The sequence below is a fragment of the Exophiala aquamarina genome (genome assembly GCF_000709125.1).
Source record: "Exophiala aquamarina CBS 119918 chromosome Unknown aczIA-supercont1.4, whole genome shotgun sequence".
Taxonomy (NCBI): domain Eukaryota; kingdom Fungi; phylum Ascomycota; class Eurotiomycetes; order Chaetothyriales; family Herpotrichiellaceae; genus Exophiala; species Exophiala aquamarina.
The window spans coordinates 3767916-3786130 of record NW_013550584.1 but is presented as its reverse complement, the minus strand read 5'-3'; the positions used below and the strand labels follow the sequence as shown (position 1 = coordinate 3786130).

Here is an 18215-nt window from a genome sequence, read left to right as displayed (position 1 = left end):
GCTGCAGGTGCACCTGCTGGTGCGGTGGATCACATGGGGAATCCAGTAATGGGGCACGGTCAGATTATCCATTTCCTTTCGAATCTTCCGTCTTTTAGCCTGCGGCTCGATGCCGGTACCTGCACAAGCGCCGCTGCAGCCGTCGATCCAAAAGCCCCATCTGTGCCGAGTACTCCGTACTCCGTATGTACTCTGCTGGAGCTGGCGCCCAACCCAAATCAACCCATGACTTGTGCTCCTCGGTTCGTTGGAGCGCTGGGGCTGGGTACTCCGAGTATAGCCCATAGGCCCAAATCGATGGGCTTGCCTTGACTTTGAAATGCTTGAATTGTGACACCTGTCACTCGGTACGCTGAATACTTACGCAGGTCTATATACTTTTACGGATGCGGCGACTACGGATGAGAGATCTCGGTATGAGCATTAAATGGAAACTTCAAACTTCGGTAATCGCACCAAAAGAAAGCACACATACCCTTTCTGGCGTGGGATGACAGCTGTCATTGTGCGCCTCTCAGAGTAACTCGTCCCAGATAACCAGGCCTCCCGACAACGCCAATTTCCAATGGCGTTGGGATACAAATAAGACATCAAGATCTGTGACGTGGTGAAGAGGATGACAAAAACCATGATGTTGGTGAACAGCTGAATATTTGCTATGGCTTGCAAGGTCGCTTTCTGAGAAATGATGAGTGAGGGTGATTGGTGCTGCTGCACAGAGCCCGAGCACTTCGTAGATGTCCAGGAAAGACTTGAATGGTAGTGTCGTGCTGGCTGACAGCGCCGCTCCCTCACCTCAGCCAGGTGCTGGTGCTCCCACCCGGGACTTGAGGACAATGTCAAAGTGTCGCCGCATGCAAGGCAAGACGAGCCTAAAGAGACTAAGTCCTCGTAGTAAGTACCATGCTTCCCTTGCCATCCCACCTGCAGCTACTCTGGGGATTGTTCCCAACGCCGACGAGTCCATCCATGACTTCATTCTGCAATAATATCCCGCTGGCTGTAACTCCCCTTATCTATAACATATTGCTTTTGTACCACTCTACACAACGTCGCGACTCGCAAGACCTGAGCGCGCATTGACTTTCCACCCATACGAGTAATACGGAGCCCTCGACACTTCCTTGTTGCTTCCGACTACGCACGGCTAAAACGGTTGGGGACGCTCGATAAATTGGATTTTCTGTGTCTAGGTGGCTTGGAGGGGCCGAAGCCGCTAGAAGACAGCTAGAAACCACGGCAACTTTCCTGCTGCTTCCCCCCGCCCTCTCTGCTCGAGAGCGTGACTAGGCCTATTTGCGCCCGTGACGGGTCAAGGTTCTCAACTGCTCATGCACCAGTGCCCTTTCTCGACGGACAATGAACTAATCTCTGCCCAGACGAATGCAGCAACAATAGTGAGGACCATGGGGGAAGTTACATAATAGTCACATCACGGGCCGTCCCCACTGCAATGAACCTCGACTTGAAGCTGACCGGTGCGCCCAGGACGTACAGATCGACGAGGGACGAGGCACGGCGCCCTTTATACTCGTACTTGCTTGAAGATTGCCCAATGTCCCGCCTAAGTGCCCAACAAGTGCCGCCTAAAGTCTTCGCTCAGATGCCAGAATCCAGGGCGCCCCTTTCGGCCCTCGGATTGCCTGTGATTGTTGTTATTGAGAATCCTGTACGACGGATCTGGGCGACATACTGCTGGCTCTGCCGTACCTCCCGAGCCAGCTCATGGCTCTTCGAGTTGAGTTCAAACTTCAGGCGCCTGAAGACGCTGCGACGGAAGCGCTGCTCCATTTGGCCTTCCTTGTTTGACCACGGTGACCGTCGTGATCCTGGTCGAAATTACCACCAGCCACATGGCATATCGGCAAGCGGGTTCCATGGCCCTCGGCCTCCTTGGGCATATCCAGCCTTCGGGCCAGTTTCCACTCCTTCTAAGAAGGCTGTTCAGTGTTAGCCAGTTACCCGTCAAAGTCCCTTGGTATCCATCCTTCTCGACCAAATTCATCATCCACGCCGTTGAAGTCAGACCCCGTCTCCAGGCATTGACCCTGCTCCCACGCACACGCCGCAACGCACATGGATATTGGATACAGAGGACTCTTCATCCTCTAAAAGTGTCTATTTCCGATCTCTCACAAACACCGAGTGTACGTAGCGCCACCATATGACATGTGAGGTAACCATTGTCGAAAAGGGATGAAGCTGGGTAAAATGTTTACTCTCTTCCCATCCGAAAAACTTTCTTAAGATCTTCTCCCTGTCAGAAGTTACATCACATTTCCGCATCTACTTGTTCATACGAGGCGCCAACAGGGGACTTGCAAACGAAGGGTTACAATAATGCGACAGCCGGGTTACAGGCATCTTCCTTCCGCGCGAGACGCCCTCTGTGCTATGGTACGAGGCAGGCCGAGGGCGCTCCACAATGAACTGCTGCCTTGGCGCTTCCGGGGCAGCAAGGACTCAAGGAAGCCCCATCGTTAGTTGCCATGTGTTTTGTGCAGTCCACCTCCCCAGCAATTATTATTGTAAGCCGATCCACCCGCCAACTTGGTCTCGGAAATTATCACCTCAGCCTTCCCTGAAACGTCACGGTATGAGGGACATACCTAGGTACCTGTGAGGCTGTGACTTGGACATGGCCTGCTTTTTCCTGGCGTTACCCATCAACGGAAGCACTGTTACCCGCCAGCGGGAGGGGTACCTCATAGAAGGTATCCATATTACTGTCTGCATGGATGAGCCCAGCGTCCACTTGCCCATCATTACTTTATAGATAGGGCCCTAGTGGCCAGTCCCTCATCCTCCTAACCGACTTCTCGAAACCGACGTTAGTGGAACCCTGATTTTGCGAATGCCTGCTCTGGACGGAGTAAGGCCTGAACACAACCAGTTTCCACATTCCTCTTGTTTCTTAGTCGGCTAGAAAGGACTACGGATGCTGCTCTATTCCTGCTCATGATTTCGCAATCAACAAGCTCTTCGTCGCTAACCTGCAAATCCTCGCAACCGCAAATTATGATGAGTCCTCTATACCGGATATGGAGCTTGTATTCGGCTGCCCGCTTGCCGCACACGCGTCTCGGTTGAGCAGTTGTGAAACACGGCCACATCTTTCAGTACCCTCGGTTTCGTTTTGATTTGTCGATTCTGAGACCAGCAACAGAGCACAGTAGCATCAATATTGGAGCCGCTTTGCGCAATTTTGGGAGAATACAACCTATCAATGGCCTGATTAGGAAACTGTTGAGTCCAACACCAGAGAAATCATGATGTGGAGGCACCTAGCAGTACTCGACAGGTACCAGCCTACCAGGTACTCGGTACTCGGTACTCGGTACTCCGTATCCCTCTTTGTTCAACCACAAAATTATCTACTATGCCCCATTGTCCGGCTCGCCAGATGGAGTGAGTCGACATCGGAAGCGCAAGTTCTCCACGTTGGCTTGCATCCAATTTAGCGACCATTGCCAGTCATCTACCCTACTCGTACGAATTTGGGAATCGTAATCCTTTCCGCGAGTCCGAATTAGTCATGGCTTCCTGCAGACCTGTTCGCACTGTCCGTTGTCGTAAAGCATGAACTCAACACAGCTTTCAATCCGTTTGCCTCTCTTTTAGCAGCCGGGGGGAGGGAACATTCTGTTCTGGCCTAAGACCTTGAAAGAGGTTTACTTATTTGCGCAATCCCTCTGAAAGAGGTCTGTCCTCCACAAGGTATCCCATTAAATTCGGGGTTGGTCATAAATGAAAATCCATCGCGGCCCAACTCCCCCCGAGAAACTGGACCAGGGATCAATACCTGGTGAGGCTCTATCTACACATGGGTACCGGAAATTTTGGCCCCGATAAGCAAAATTTCCTAGGCAACGTTTGGATGCATGGCAAGGCTCGATCACCGCCTTCTCTGTTTCTAAAAGAGCTCCACCCGCAGCCTCGCTAAGCAAACAGGACCAGTCTGGCGGGATCAGGGCTCATACTTCCGTGGACTCTAAATTCTGCCTCACATTGTAACCAAGCTACCTCCGTACTTGGTATTTTGACATAAATTCCCCCTCTAAATCGCCCAGTCTACTGCAGGTAAGGGGTCGCACAGTGAGGCAGGGTTGTATGCTACTCTCGTGTCCGGGAACGTATCCTCATCTTCCGGACATGGACCTCGTATGGATATCGGAAAGCTGCACAGCGCCTGATCAACTACGAGTACGAGTCCACAGAGGAAAGCATTAAACGTTAAATGCTAGATCCGCCCATTGTTTGGAAATTTTCCAACGGCACTTTTCATTCTGATTCCCCTGTTGGCAGGGTTTCAAATGCAGGGGCACAGGAGTGCGTGGCATTCTATTATGCGAGGCTTGTTCACCGTGTTGGACCTTTTTAACTTTTGATGTCCGCATCCTATCCGTCCTCCCCCCGCAGGCGGAAAGGTTGTCCATTTGCCCCTCTTGGCTGACTGCATGAGATGGTTCTTTAGTGCATGAGCCAGGAAGATTTTCCCGTTCTCTATCGAAACCAACTCATTTCTTTCAGTTCTACTAGGAACATGTATGTATGAGCATGGTGAAACATTTGAATTCTCGTAAAACCTGCAAGCCCTCTGCATCTATGGAGTACTGTTGACTGCTACTACCAAAATAAAACCTGTTTGTGCCTCATAGCCTCGTACATACTAGCCATCTGAATAGCGGACTCCTGCCGTATAAACAATTTGCCCGATGGTCGTGTACTGCTCCCGGAAGTCCGGGACTGTAACTAGGAATACTCGAGCGGGAGAATCTTGAATTCAACGTCCAGGGTCTTCCATGTCCTCAAAACAGCCATAACAAGAACGCTTAACAAGAACAACACAGCGCAGTTGGACACCGACCAGAGTAGGAGAAAATAAGTCTACATTCCGGCTAGTCCTCAGTGGCTGGCAGTGCATACTGATGCTAGACACGGGAAGCTAAGAAACAGGGTTGATTTTGAGATAGCTCGAGCTGGCCATCCTACATTAGTACCTACATTGACAAAAGAGTATCGTCTGGCGCTTACAGTATCTAGATACCTCGCTAGGGAGAGAGGAACTGCAGAGGTCGTGGATCTCACATTCATCAACAATCGGACGAAGTGGCTCTAATTCCATCACATCGGCATCATGGTTTGGAAATAACATCAATACTCGCCCCGCGAGATTAGTAGCGATAGTTCATTATGTGCTTTGTTCTGAATAAAAGTGCTAGACAAAGTTTTCTTCTGCTTAAAATGGCAAGCATTTCATGTTCCAAGTGTGGTCTGTGTCAAGGAAGGAAGGGACAACCAGCAGCATGAAACGCTGTGCACGTGACATTGAAATTTACTGCCAAGCCAGACTCCGATCGTCCAATCGTCCAACCCGCATGGAGGGAACCTCGACCTCGAGGTTCATCACGAGATTGAAAGCTATCAAAATCACTCCGCAACACAGCGCAACACAGCGCAACGGCAACGATGTCCCACGCACCCTTCCGAGCGAAGAAGCTCGACCTGGGCGCCTTCGTCAACATCAGAATCATCCGCGACCACACGAAGCGCAAGGTCTTCGAACAGCACGAACCGCAGAGGTGATTCCACACCCTCCCCATCTCCATCCCGGTCCTTCATGCGGAAACCCTATTTTGCATTGTCTATTTTGCATTGTCTATCACAAGCCCTCCTCTCCAAAATAAATCGATAGCGAACTGACCCTCTCTTTTTCTTCACCCTGTAGACAGGCCCTCCGGTACATGATCCGCAACACATCTCTGCCCCAATCCATCCGCAACCGCGCCATGCTGCAGCTCAGCCAGATGCACTGCTACACGCGACCTACGCAGATCAAGAACCGTTGCGTCGCGGGCGGTGTCGCGAGGGGTGTGCTTAGGGCGTTTCGCTTAGGGCGGGTATGTATATACCTATATGTGTCTATCTATCTACATTGCTCCCCACTTTCGACCGGTTTTTCTGGTTTGAGGATCCATGGAAAGCGGCACACCTGAACATGGAGAGCTAGAGCTAACCGCGGGGGTGATTGTCTTAGTATAAATTCCGAGAAGCCGCGCTCGAAGGCGCGCTGCCGGGCGTCAAGAAGGCGAGTTGGTGATTGTGAGCGAGCGAGCGAGCGAGCGATCGAGATCTATCCCGTGCATTGGCTTGGGTGGTTTTCCGTCCCTTCATCCTGTTCCCTTCCTTGCGTCCAGCCAAGCCGGGCTAGCCCGACTACCACGGATGAAGAATAATGAAGAAGAGTGCAATGCGCAGGGGAAAGCGAAATCCAGCCTGTCTCTTTCTTCTCCCTCGTTGAAATCCATGCAGAGCGCCGGGTGGAAGAACGAGCTTGAGCCTGTATAGTAAACCGTTTCAAATCTCACATGTATTGTGGGATCCCGCTAAACTGGCGAGCGCACCACACACCTCCCATGTCTTACTATAGCGCACCAGCATCGAAAACGGCGTTTGGTGGGGCGAGGCACATTACATGAAATCTGGATTTTGAAGGGCGAGCTGGCCTGGGTGGGTGGCCTAGCCTGTACAGAAGGAATTCTAGATAACAGAACAAAAAGACCTTGAAAAGAGCATTTTTCTACTGCTATCGCTGTTTCTATTCCGGGTCACTGGCTTCTGCTAGAGCAATTGCCCACTACCCGGGCACCCAGGTTTCTCGAAGTCTCGAGTGGCCTGCACTAACCTTTCACTTTGTTGTTCAATTTGCTGTGCATATGCCCGACATGCCGAGTGGCACATCACGCCTTTCCGCGCTGATGGTGCGCGAATTTAGCTTGATCACTTTCACAAAAGCTGACTTGGGCCTCCGATAAAAAGTAAGACCGAGCAATGAATGATTGATTAATGCCTGGAGAGGAGTGTCGATTGCAATGAGCCCTCTGAATCAAGGGGGGTCCTGCCCGATCGCTCGAATCACTGGTTTTGTTTCCTGCCCTCCTGATTGCAACGAGAGCATTTTCCCTCATCCAGCACGTGAGTTCTTGGCGAACACGCTCTTTGGGACCTCCCCATCGTCTTCGAAGCGTATCCGCTCTGCCAGAGCAATGAGGTTCTTGTCGGTCTGACGTGGCAGGGAAGCTTCGGACCCGGACGATGCGAGAATTGCGGCCTCGAATTCGTCCAGGTCTTCTTTCTTGGACTTCGTCGAACCGGCCATCGTCGTGACTGGCTGACTTGATGTAGAGACGGCGGGGCCCGGAGCTGGAACCTGAGCCGAGCTTGGATGGGCGACCTCTGCAACAGTTTTGTTCCACTCGTCGGCACCGAAATCCTGTGCCAGTCTAAACTGGCCTTTCTGGGGCACCCGATCGTCCTCCAACCTCGCTTTCACAGCCATGGCAACAAGCGCCTCCAAAGTGTAACGCGCATCGTTGCCACCGTTGTGTAGGTGAAGACTCGGACGGCCCAGATCGCTGAGGATTGACTTGAGGTTGCGCGTTTGGGTTTCCCTCTTGACAATCCGATACAACGAGCCCGTGTCGAGCGCTTCGAGAATAGATGCCAGTATTTTTGCTGCTCCTTCGCCGGTGCCCATCATGTCCATAGCCGCAATCGGATAAGTACCACGCGTAGGGGTGAAGATCTTGCTGCCGATTTCCTTCAAGAATTCTAGATCGCCGCCGATTGCGTGGCCCACGATCAGGATGTTTCGCTCTTTGGGGCCGTGTCGCGTTGCCTCCAAGTTGTCGCGAACCGCCTTTTCCAAGTCGATGGCTCGTTGTATGGCAACGGGATCTCCCGGGCCAGGCAGAACACTGGCGACGGCCGCCCTATTGGCGTCATCTTGCTCTTTGTTGCTTGGAACTATGTTGAGACCTCCGAAAACAGAGGTCTGGAGCGTTTGAGGTGCAGATCCTTCGCCGATATTGTTTGCCCAGGGATCTTTGAGTCCAGCATGCTTGAACTCGGCTGAAAAGGGCCACTGGAAACATGCGTCCACTTTTGCAGCAGCCTCGCTCAGATCAATGAACTCGGAGTCCCCAAATTGGAACGCATCCGGATTTCCTGGGCAGAAGTCTCGATTCACTAGATGTTCCCGCCCTTTGATTCGGAAATGACGTGATCGGATTTGATCGATCCAGTTCACACCTCCTGGTCCAGGTGGAACGCCAACAAGATCGAGTGTGTCTAAAGTACTGACTCCGATCTCTGTGATGAGGTTGTGGGCTCTCTCATATGCCTCGACGTCAATCGAAATGAGCACTGTTTCCTTATCGAAGGGATATTGGGTAGGGGCACGGACATCGAGCGGGTCGAGGATGATTCTAGCCTCCTTCAACTGCCGGACACGGAAGTCTTCCTGCTGATACCACGACAAGATCGGGTCAGGCTCAACGAGTCTGCCAGTGCGAGGACGCAAACCGAGATATCTTTGACAGCGTCTGAGCTGCTTGTAGAGGTCTCCCACGTTCAACAAGCGATCTGCTTCCTTCTTCTTCTTGATAGCAGCACCCTTCTTTTTGCTCGCGACCATTGCCTCCTGACACATCTGTTTGAAGTCCTTGAAACTTTTCTTCAGGGTGGCTGAAGCTTCAGCTGGACATTCACCATGGTCGAATAATGCAGCCGGAATGTCGCTCTGAAGATCCGCGGCCTCATCTCTCGATTGAGAGACTCCAAGAAATTGCGGTTTCGGAGTACCATCGTCACGAAATGAGAGGGTAAAAGGGAATTCGGGCACAGAGACATCGATCTTGAATGATTTTCCGATTTCCATGACAAGATCCTGAACTTGAGCGTGTGGTACCAGGGCAAGAGGCTTTCCGCCGAGTGAGTACGGTGGGTTGAGGTAATACCTGTCTGTGGGTCAGCTGCCAGGAGCTTTGTACCTATGAATCTGCTTGTGCGTGCGGACAAGATCCAGGTGCTGGATGAAACAGGAAAGTCACTTACAAGTCCCAAGTCCGATTGAAGAATTTATTGTTCGCAAAAAAGTGTCGTGAGACCCTGTCACCCGCATCGTTCATGTACTTGTAAGGAAACTTGGATACAAGATTAAACTGACAGAACTTGTCTGTGGTCGGAAGGGACGCTGAGTGTGACGACTTGCTATTGTTTGTTTTTGATGAAGTGCCCTGAGAGGAATGCTTTGGTGACTGTTTGCCTTTGTGGATGTACTCAGCGCCACCTTGAGGTTCGACGCATTGCTTCGGGTCGGGTGGCTGTTGAGAAATAGTCTTCATCGATGGTTTCTTCGAGAATAAAGAGATATAGTCATCATCATCGTCAGAACTAGTGAGCAGCTCAGCGCTTGGTGCGGGCTTGACAGGTTTCGGGATCTGGCGTGAATATTTTGCAGTGGATGGAAGTTGCCATTTCGGTTGCTTTTGATCCTTGCTTCGCTTCTCCTCGATTTCTTTCTCAAAGAAGTGAGGCTCAGACGATGCAGTTGTTGTGGGAAGCGTCTGACCAGCAAACAGCTTGGCCAGACGGTCTTGCGCGTTTGTCGCCATCTTGGCAGAGTTGTAGAGAATAGAAGGAGACAGCAAGGTACAGAAGGCGAGATACCGTGCGTAGATATGGAGTGCAAGGACAAATTGGAGTGAAGAAAACAGTGCACTTAAGACTAGTGAAGCAGGAAATGAGGTTGCATTTGAGGGAGTGAATTAAATTGATAATTTCGAGAGCGAAAATAAAGTGAGTACAAAGGATTTCAATACAAACTGGTCGATGAATGATGGCGAATCGACCGCCAGACCCTGTTCATGAGGGATAGACTAGAACAAAAGTAAAGTGGTGGAAATAGACATAGACGATACTCAGTCGGCAGAAGCAGATGGACAAAGATTGCAAGTCTTGTAGACACTAGGAAATGGGATGCTTGGATCAACTGATCCTGCCTTGCATAAGGGGGGTGAGACAATGTCGTGCTCTACTATACAACGCCTCGCTGTACTATATATGGCACTGGACATTGAAGAAACAACTACGACGAGGGATGAGGATGCACTTGCAAAGCCAAGAACCCACGGCGAGGGACAATTTGAGCCAGACGGGACCACGTGAATCCATGTGATATCACGTGTCAATTGGCATCGCACTAACCCCATTCTGCCGCCGTTTACCGCCTTTGGAGAAGTTCATCATCGGAATTTGATGGGTCTCACGTTCACGAGGGCTGTAGTCGCGAACTGAACCCCATGAACCACATTCGCAATTGAACGCGTCGTCCACGACCTCAACAACGACAACAACCATCACTATGTATATCCATTTCCACTGAAATTTGCACGGTCCTCGCAGTTGAAAACCTTCCTGGCTTGACTAGCATCAACTGCAATCACCCCTGCAGTACAGGCTTCCTGCAGCTCGCCACCCCACCCTGCCTGCCAACTGCCTGCGCACTCGACTCGCACTCCCACATAACATCCACACAACACCACCTCAACCTCCTTCCAATGTCCCAGCTCCGGTGACAATCAGCCTCAATGGTCACTATGGCTGACCTCACTCATGACCGTTCGGTCGATCCTGATGCTCAGGCCGCCGTCACAGACTTTCTTGACTACACTGAATATCTCCCGGCCGACCTCATTCGCTCACTCACCTTAATCCGCGGCCTCGACGAGACATATCAATCGGCCTCCGCAACCTTAGACGATCTAACCAAGCTCTATGGCTCATTACCATCTCTTGCTCCAGCAGCCCGGCCAGATCCTCAAGACCTGCGTGAGAAGATTTCCTCTCAGCTAGATGTGGCTTTGAATTCTAGAGACTCGTCCTATGCGGAGGCATGTCGACTGTTCGATGTCGCCGAGAGACACCAGAATAGGTTGAAGAGCATCATAGCCAAGTTGAATGCCATTCCAAAACCTCCTTCCCGCGACCCAACTCCGCAGCCTCAACCATCAATACAAATCAAACGCTCACGCAGCGGGAGAAAGATTGAGAACGGTACGTCAACTAGACTAACACTGATTCCTCCTCGGGGCAAAGCTGCGGCTGCTGCAATCCTCAAGAGACCGCGTAGCCGCAGAATCACCGTGCCTGGTGAAGTAATGCCTCCCTATGATCCGGATTCACCCATTGCAAGCACCGAGGTATCTGATTGGGATTCTCCGCCACCCTCGCCCCCCAAGCCAGTACTGAAGCTTAAGCAGCCGAAAACACCAGCATCAGCACCGACTCAACCTTCTAGGGACAAATCGACATCAGCCATGGAAAAGGCCCGTCAGGCCCGTGAAGCAACTGAGCTGGAGCCTTACCACAAGCCCACGCCACCTCCTGGAGATGCTGAGATTGGGAGTAGGTGGAAGCCCTGGACACATCTAACCGAGTATGAGATGTACAAGATCAGGAAAAGAATGAAGAAAAACCTGAGTTGGGTGCCTAGCGATGTCATGATTCGAAGGGAACTTGCCGATAGCGGCCGAGGCTGGGAGAACTATTATCGAGCCAAAGCCCTTGCGGAAGCCGAAGGTACAAAGTTCGTTGATCTGGACGGTATCGAAAGGACGATACCCAAAGTAGAGAGAGGTGAAAAATCTACAAAGTTGGAAGCGGTTGAGAGCATTGAAAGCTTGGAAAAAATAGACAAAGATGTCGAGAAGTCACCCGAGTCGGTCACCCAAGCCTCTTCCACCTCATCTTCGCCAGAAACGCAATCGGAAGATAAAGCGGAGGCGACCCGAGTTTCAACCATTGCGGTGTCTCCTAGCAACGTTACACCAGTTCCCAAACCCAAGGCTGCAAGGAAAGCTGAACCCAAAAAGGACAAGAAGGATGTGGTTGCCCAATCCAAAGCGGCTCTTGCTGCTCAAGAGGCTGAGCTGGCCGCTCGCCGCCTCGGTGACATTGGGTCAAAGTTTCGCACTCTTTTTACAACTCCTTTTGCTTCAGCGCTTGCATCCCTAAGTAGAAGTGCTAGTACGCCGACTACTAACAGCCCGATTACAGGGAAGAAAGCCACGGAAAAGGCATCAAGAAAACGCAAAGCAGAAACAACACCCGCATCGTCGGCATCACCGTCTGCAGAACCCGATACAGCAAGGAAACGACCAAAGATTGTTCCGAAGCCTTCCCCTCTCGCAGCAAGTCCAGAATCTGTCCCTGCCTCGACTTCGACGCCAGCCAGCAGCGAACCACCCCTCCCACAGCCTCAACCTCAGCCACAGCCACAGACTGCTAGCACCATCAAAATCCCGCTCAAGTTGAATGTCTCAAACGCGCCGCCAGCGACATCCAATACCCCAACCCCAGCTCCCACTACTCGGGCAGCCAGTGTTCAGCGCAACAGCGTGGCCCCCAAAACTGAGCATACTCCGCCTGCTTCTTCACGCCCGCCTTCTCGTCGCTCGGCAGCTGCTTCTGTCGAACCTCAACCGCAAATTCGGACAAGTAGCCGTGCGTCTATGACGCCTTCACTTGCTGGTCAAAAGACCCCTGGTGTCGAGCCTAGTCCAAAAGCTACGGCGGCTAGTCGTCGCAGCAAGCGCGATGCCCCGGGGACAGTGATGCAGAGTAGCCAGGATGGTGGAGCAGCTGTTAGTGTCAGCAAGCGCAAAACCAAGCCTCTTAAACAGCAGAAAACAACACCCAAGTCCACCGCTGCTGCCGGGGATCATTTGCCACAAATACGCATCGATGTGGATGGTCGTCAGGAACTCGTTGATCCAGAAGAAGAGAGATATTGTTTGTGTGGAGATGTGAGTTGGGGAGAGATGATTTGCTGTGAGCTAGACGATAAGGTGAGTTTAGGACATGGCCTGTTTCCTCGTCCGAGTTCATGCCAATGTTCTTCTATGGAAGGATACTAATCACGCATCATAGTGCGACTACGGGCAGTGGTTCCACATGGAATGCATCCACTTGGTAGAGCTTCCACCCCGGACAGTTAAATGGTACTGCCCTGGCGATCGCAAAAAATACCACAAGGGTGAAACTTCGAATGGTCTGGTTGGACGAGGCATCAAGTGAAAGAAAACGACTTCTCGAAAGAGGTCCTTACTCTACTACAGGAAGATGGCGATGCAGAATTGGTCATGTTGGCATGAGATGTCCACTGTGAGTAGGACGACCGAGCTGCGTTAGACTGGGGTTGCTGTGATAGACTGGATCGAGTTGCAGATTTACCTAGGTGGTTGTGACAGAGGTCAGGCTATAAGGACACTGTATTCCAGACTGAGTGTACTAGTCCTAATTCCAATCGTGCACCACCGAGTGCTGGTATTGGCTTTCTCGTTCCAGACGGAAGCTAACAGCATCTCCCGTGTTGACAGTCTGGACTCCAGACAGATGTACTACCGGTCCAGACATTAGGGCATCGAGAGATCCCATTTTGCATTGGAATACTTTGCAATAGTTTTAAGTGGTGGTATCTCTGATATGACAGTCCTATCATTCTGCCCTTAACTTTGTGAGCGGGCAAGCTGTGGCTCGCTAATACTTGCGGCGAAACCGAGGTTTCTTTTCTGAATCACCAAGCAACCGGATGGCTCACAACAGAAGGTGCCTTTGCAAGCCGTCAAAGTCATCAAAACTGAATACGGAAAAGATCTGATTGCTTCAACCAACCTTCCGCACACCTGCACCGCCGAGGCTTGCCAATTTCGGCCCCATTAGGTGGTTAATTGTTTATCGATACCTTCTTATGTTCCCCGACGACATGTCCCTGTAAGCTCCGAGCGTGAGTCATCGATCCACTGAAGGTTCGAGGGCACATCGGACTCGTTGGCCTTTTCAATTATATTTCCTCTATCGTGATTCTGGTAAACGTGAGTCACTCCACGGTTTGCATCTGCACAGCCGCTGCAAACTGCCACACCATCCTCTCTTGTACGGCAAGTACTGCATGCCACCATGTTGATCACATCGAAGTAAGCAGAATTTTCATTAAAGCCCGAGGTTGAAACGGATAGTCGGCGCGGGACAAGGTACGGTGTGTACATTTTACGATTAATACATTCTGTACTGCTTTCCTCGATTCAATTCCAATTGTCATTGATAAATTTTGCGTGCCTCCATGCCGAAGCCATCGAAATCATCCAAAGCTGGGCCAAGCTTGGAAGACGGTGGTCTTGTGGTTACCAGCCAGCAGAGTCGTTTTCATGTCGATGCAGTCGACGCACCTACTTCGAAAGATATCGATGTCAAGGATTTGACTCTCTCAATCGGCGGGCGGGAATTGCTTGACCACATTCACTTGCGCGTTGTCGAAGGCGTTCATTATGTGCTCGCTGGTCGCAATGGGACTGGCAAGAGCTCACTATTACGAGCACTGGCAGAGAGACGAGTTCCGGGTATCCCTAGCAATCTCCGCCTTCTCTTGCTCGGTCAGACTAGAGTCAGCTCGGATGCCTTGACTGACCCTGTGGAGCCGGAAGATCCATCGCGCTCTGTTCTGGACCATGTCACAAGGAGCGACCAACGCAGACAACGAGCGTTGAAAATTGCGAATAGTAAGTTGGCCTGGGATGGTCAAAGTGGCCCACTGATCGTTCCTAGGCTTGTCTGCGGCAATCGAGGAGAAGGCCGACGCCAAAAAGATTGTCAATACCGTTCTATCTCTCCAAGTAGACCAAGCTAAACAGGAGCTTGCAGAGGCACAGCTTATTGCTGCTCGTCGAAGTGGTGCGAGAGGCTCCAAGGCTCGGCAGGTTCTGATTGAGAAGGAGAATGCTCTCAACAAAGCACAGAAACGGTGATTGTAGTGCTTTTGCAAACGAGAACCTACTAATCATTGGTAGGCTCGCGCAATCTGACATCGACGAGGAGCAGGAAGCCGTTAGGATTGGCATTGAAATGCTAGAGACTACCAGGATGGCGTTGGAATCCATGGATGCTGGAAGCACGGAGTCTCGTGCAAGAACTGTTCTACTCGGCCTGGGGTTTTCCGAAACGCAGATTGAGAAGCCATTTACCTCTCTGTCTGGGGGATGGCGAACGCGATGTGATCTAGCATGCGCGCTCATTCAACAAACGGATGTTTTGATGCTGGATGAACCCACGAATTTCCTCGACCTGCCTGCTATAGTTTGGTTGCAACGCTATGTTGAGTGTTCCTTGTCTAAGACTTCCGTCATCGTGGTAACTCACGACCGTGATTTTGCCGATGCTGTTGCTCAGGAACTGCTCTTGGTACGTCTAATGCCCGCGAGAACCTTGGAGGTGTTCAAAGGAAATCTGACCGAATATGAAAATGAGAAACGTCGACAAATACGGCGAATGACAAAGATGGCTGAAGCTCAGGAGAAGAAAACAAAACATATGGAAGATACGGTTACCAAGAATATCAAGGCTGCAAAGCGCACTGGAGATGACAAAAAATTGAAACAAGCCGCCTCTCGGAGAAAGAAGATTGACGAGAGATCCGGAATGGAGGTCAGCTCAAGTGGAGGGAGATTTAAACTCAGTGACAGAGAGGGCTTCTTCAATTCGACCAGAGCTGACATTGAGATTCCCGAGTTTGACCCACCGGTCAATATTATGTTGACAGACCAGCCCACAACTTTGAGATACCCTGGACCGCTCTTCAGTTTCGAAAAAGTCTCTTTCACCTATCCCAAATCTGGAGTTTGGACACTCAAAGAGATTGACCTCGTCATGCACCCTGGCGAACGTATCGGACTTGCGGGCCTGAATGGCAGTGGCAAGTCAACCATGGTCAAACTCTTGATGGGGGCGGTCACGGGAGGGAATCCGAGACCAACAAAAGGTTCAATCACAGTGCATTCCAAAGCTCGGTTCGCATGTTACTCACAACATGCCGTTGAAGAGCTCGAAGAATTGGGAAGACAGCAACCCGAAAAGACAGCACTTTCCTATCTGATGCAGCAAGAAGAGTGGACTGGAGACGAGCAGGCTGCTCGGGGCATGCTCGCCAAGCTCGGCCTTCGAGGGAACATCGTCGCCGAAGTACCATTGGCATCACTTTCTGGGGGACAAAGAGTTCGGGTGGCTCTGGCTCAGGTGTTTTGCAGCTCTCCTCATCTGATCGTGCTGGACGAGGTCACTACTCATCTGGATTCTGACACAATCGACGGGCTGATTGAAGCTCTCAAGTCCTGGGAGGGGGGACTTCTACTAATTACCCACGATCGCCATTTTATGCGGTGTATCGTAGATCGAGAGAAGATCGCAAGAGACGCGGAAGAGGACGAGAGTGATAGCGATGAGTTAGAAACCGGGACTCCAGGCACAGTCTACCACGTGCGCAAGGCTGGACTACGCAAGCTTGAAAGAGGCTTGCAACAATATGAAGAGCTCGTTTCCAGGACCGTAGCTAAGCTGCGCGTTTGAGGCCGATTCCGGGTGTAGACCAAAGAAAGGCTATCCGGTTAATCGGCTCACGATAAATCCTGGATTCCTAACGGAATGCGTCATGCATGTTGGATGGAACTATAGCGGTAATCACGTAGGAATCTTAGCAAACCCCTCGAATCATTTTGCTTGCTGCAACCGCTGTCCTGCTTACTCTCCGGTGCTCACGCCTCTGCATCGCGAAGCTCGTTGTGCTCTTAGAAGTTTCGTCGAAAGTCGCAATCCTCGATCGTGAGGCCTCGTTTCGGCCATCGAATTCTACACTATCAAGGTCCCATTTGGGCCCCTGAGAATTCACGCATGCTCACCAGCCCAGTGATCAATAAAGAATGTCTCCTTGTCCTCCGGATGGTTCCCTTTTATCATCCGATAATACACAATGCAGGACTTGAGATGGTTTGACTCTACAATGTGATATTGAGTTCCCCCTCGCGCAAAGTTGCTGTAGAAAGACACACTAAAGAAAATGATGTCGATTAGCATTACTTTGGAGGGTATTGTCTAATTCTTCTATTTTGACCGCAGCGCGGCAGGGCATACACGCCCTCCGCTCTACCAAGGATTGGACACTACCCCCCGTTTAACCTTGACAAATAGCAACTATTATGCCTTCGTGTCGAAGCGACGAGGTCAATCCGATCTCCTGTAGTAGATGATGCCATTTATCTCGTCGACGCCAGTGATACCGTCAATCAACCCAAGCTTCAGACCTTTTCCATTACATTACTTAGGATTCATTCGCTCCCCCGGCTCGACCTTTGGAAACCCATTCTTCGAGTTAGGATTTTCCCTGACCAAAGTAGCTTTTCTTGCCCGTTTTGAGAAGTTTGACGGATACTAGGTGTTGTAGACCACCATCATTGCTGCCATTCGTACTGCATCGAACAAATAGAGATAGATCTCGTGTTAAATAATTGTTCCCTCGAAACCCTCGATAAATTCCGCTACCCGGACAATCGATCGAGATATGATGAAAGCGCTGGTGATGTACAATATATGTAAAGACATCTCCCAAGGTATTGAAGGGTGCTGGGATAATCTGGTCGGCATGGCACGTACTCGACGACGAAACACTAGCGCAACAGCCACGGAGAAACCAAAGAGTATGATCTGGAGCAGCAGCCCCCTAAGACGATTCGAGAGCCTAGCCTCGCCGTTGAAGCTTTGCTGCTAGCCATCAGTCCACCGCCTAAATCGGGTCAGCAAAGTCTTCGCAGGTCTGAAGAGCGCATAGGCTCAGACTATTCATACATACTACCTAGTTGAAGAAAGAAGGAAAGCACATCGCTTGTCTCGAAAACCTTAGTCAGCCATCTTGTCTTGACTAGACCATTGCTTTCACCACCCACACTGATAGTTATACGGCCCAGTATCATGTACATGGTGGGAGCAAAGAGCGCTGGAGCGACGAGCAGGAGAAGGGTCTGAATAACATAAGGGCAAAGGGTCGGATTTCGCGCTTTTCCAGCGATACCCTACGACCTCGACTGTGACAAGATCAGCTTTGGCAGATAATGGGTTGAGTGGCCCAACAACCAAAAAGGCAAGAAGTAAAGTACTCACAGACCCCACCGATGAGTATAGGAATGAAGTACCAGGTCCTATGCTTCGCAATCAGTACCAAATGCCAAATAGTAAGCACTCCGAACACAATCGCAAAGACAGATGCTCCAGCTAAAGAGGGTTCGAATTGATAGTATTTAAAGTGTGCATCGGTGTCCGACGACATGTTGATGGAAGGACGTGTTGGTCGTGTTGAGAGAATTTGTCAAAATTAGGAGTACAAATGTACGTCCAGAATCAATAGCAGAAGACATAGGGGACGCAGAAGGAAGCATGAGAGAAGAGAAGAGAAGAGAAGAAGGCAGAGAGCCTGATATATAGTGCCAACTGCGTCTGCAATGGGCAATCTCATAGGATTTGAAGGGGAGCGGGTATTGAACCCGGAATTTGGA

General features: G+C 50.9%; 5 protein-coding genes across 5 annotated transcripts; 3 read left to right on the top strand and 2 right to left on the bottom strand.

Moving 5' to 3' along the window:
- Positions 1–5472: 5472 nt before the first annotated feature.
- A1O9_06467 (uncharacterized protein) lies at positions 5473–5900 on the top strand (the record flags this gene model as incomplete). The annotated part of the gene is made up of 2 exons (XM_013405677.1): positions 5473–5582; positions 5729–5900. Coding segments are annotated over 2 exons (282 nt in total), but the record flags the coding sequence as incomplete, so codon positions are not given.
- Positions 5901–6964: 1064 nt separating this feature from the next.
- Positions 6965–9455, bottom strand: A1O9_06466 (uncharacterized protein; the record flags this gene model as incomplete). The annotated part of the gene is made up of 2 exons (XM_013405676.1): positions 6965–8798; positions 8896–9455. The coding sequence occupies 2 exons, from the start codon at positions 9453–9455 to the stop codon at positions 6965–6967; spliced, it is 2394 nt and encodes a 797-aa protein (XP_013261130.1).
- A 975-nt stretch (positions 9456–10430) lies between these two features.
- On the top strand, positions 10431–12918 carry A1O9_06465 (uncharacterized protein; the record flags this gene model as incomplete). Its single annotated transcript, XM_013405675.1, has 2 exons — positions 10431–12689; positions 12772–12918. 2 exons carry the CDS (start codon positions 10431–10433, stop codon positions 12916–12918), a joined length of 2406 nt encoding a protein of 801 aa, XP_013261129.1.
- A 1045-nt stretch (positions 12919–13963) lies between these two features.
- A1O9_06464 (uncharacterized protein) lies at positions 13964–16239 on the top strand (the record flags this gene model as incomplete). The annotated part of the gene is made up of 3 exons (XM_013405674.1): positions 13964–14399; positions 14446–14641; positions 14688–16239. 3 exons carry the CDS (start codon positions 13964–13966, stop codon positions 16237–16239), a joined length of 2184 nt encoding a protein of 727 aa, XP_013261128.1.
- An 864-nt stretch (positions 16240–17103) lies between these two features.
- On the bottom strand, positions 17104–17992 carry A1O9_06463 (uncharacterized protein). The gene is made up of 3 exons (XM_013405673.1): positions 17794–17992; positions 17516–17719; positions 17104–17449 (listed from the first exon to the last, which is right to left on the bottom strand). Exons 1-3 carry the CDS (start codon positions 17987–17989, stop codon positions 17334–17336), a joined length of 516 nt encoding a protein of 171 aa, XP_013261127.1. The 5' UTR covers positions 17990–17992; the 3' UTR covers positions 17104–17333.
- Positions 17993–18215: the final 223 nt, after the last annotated feature.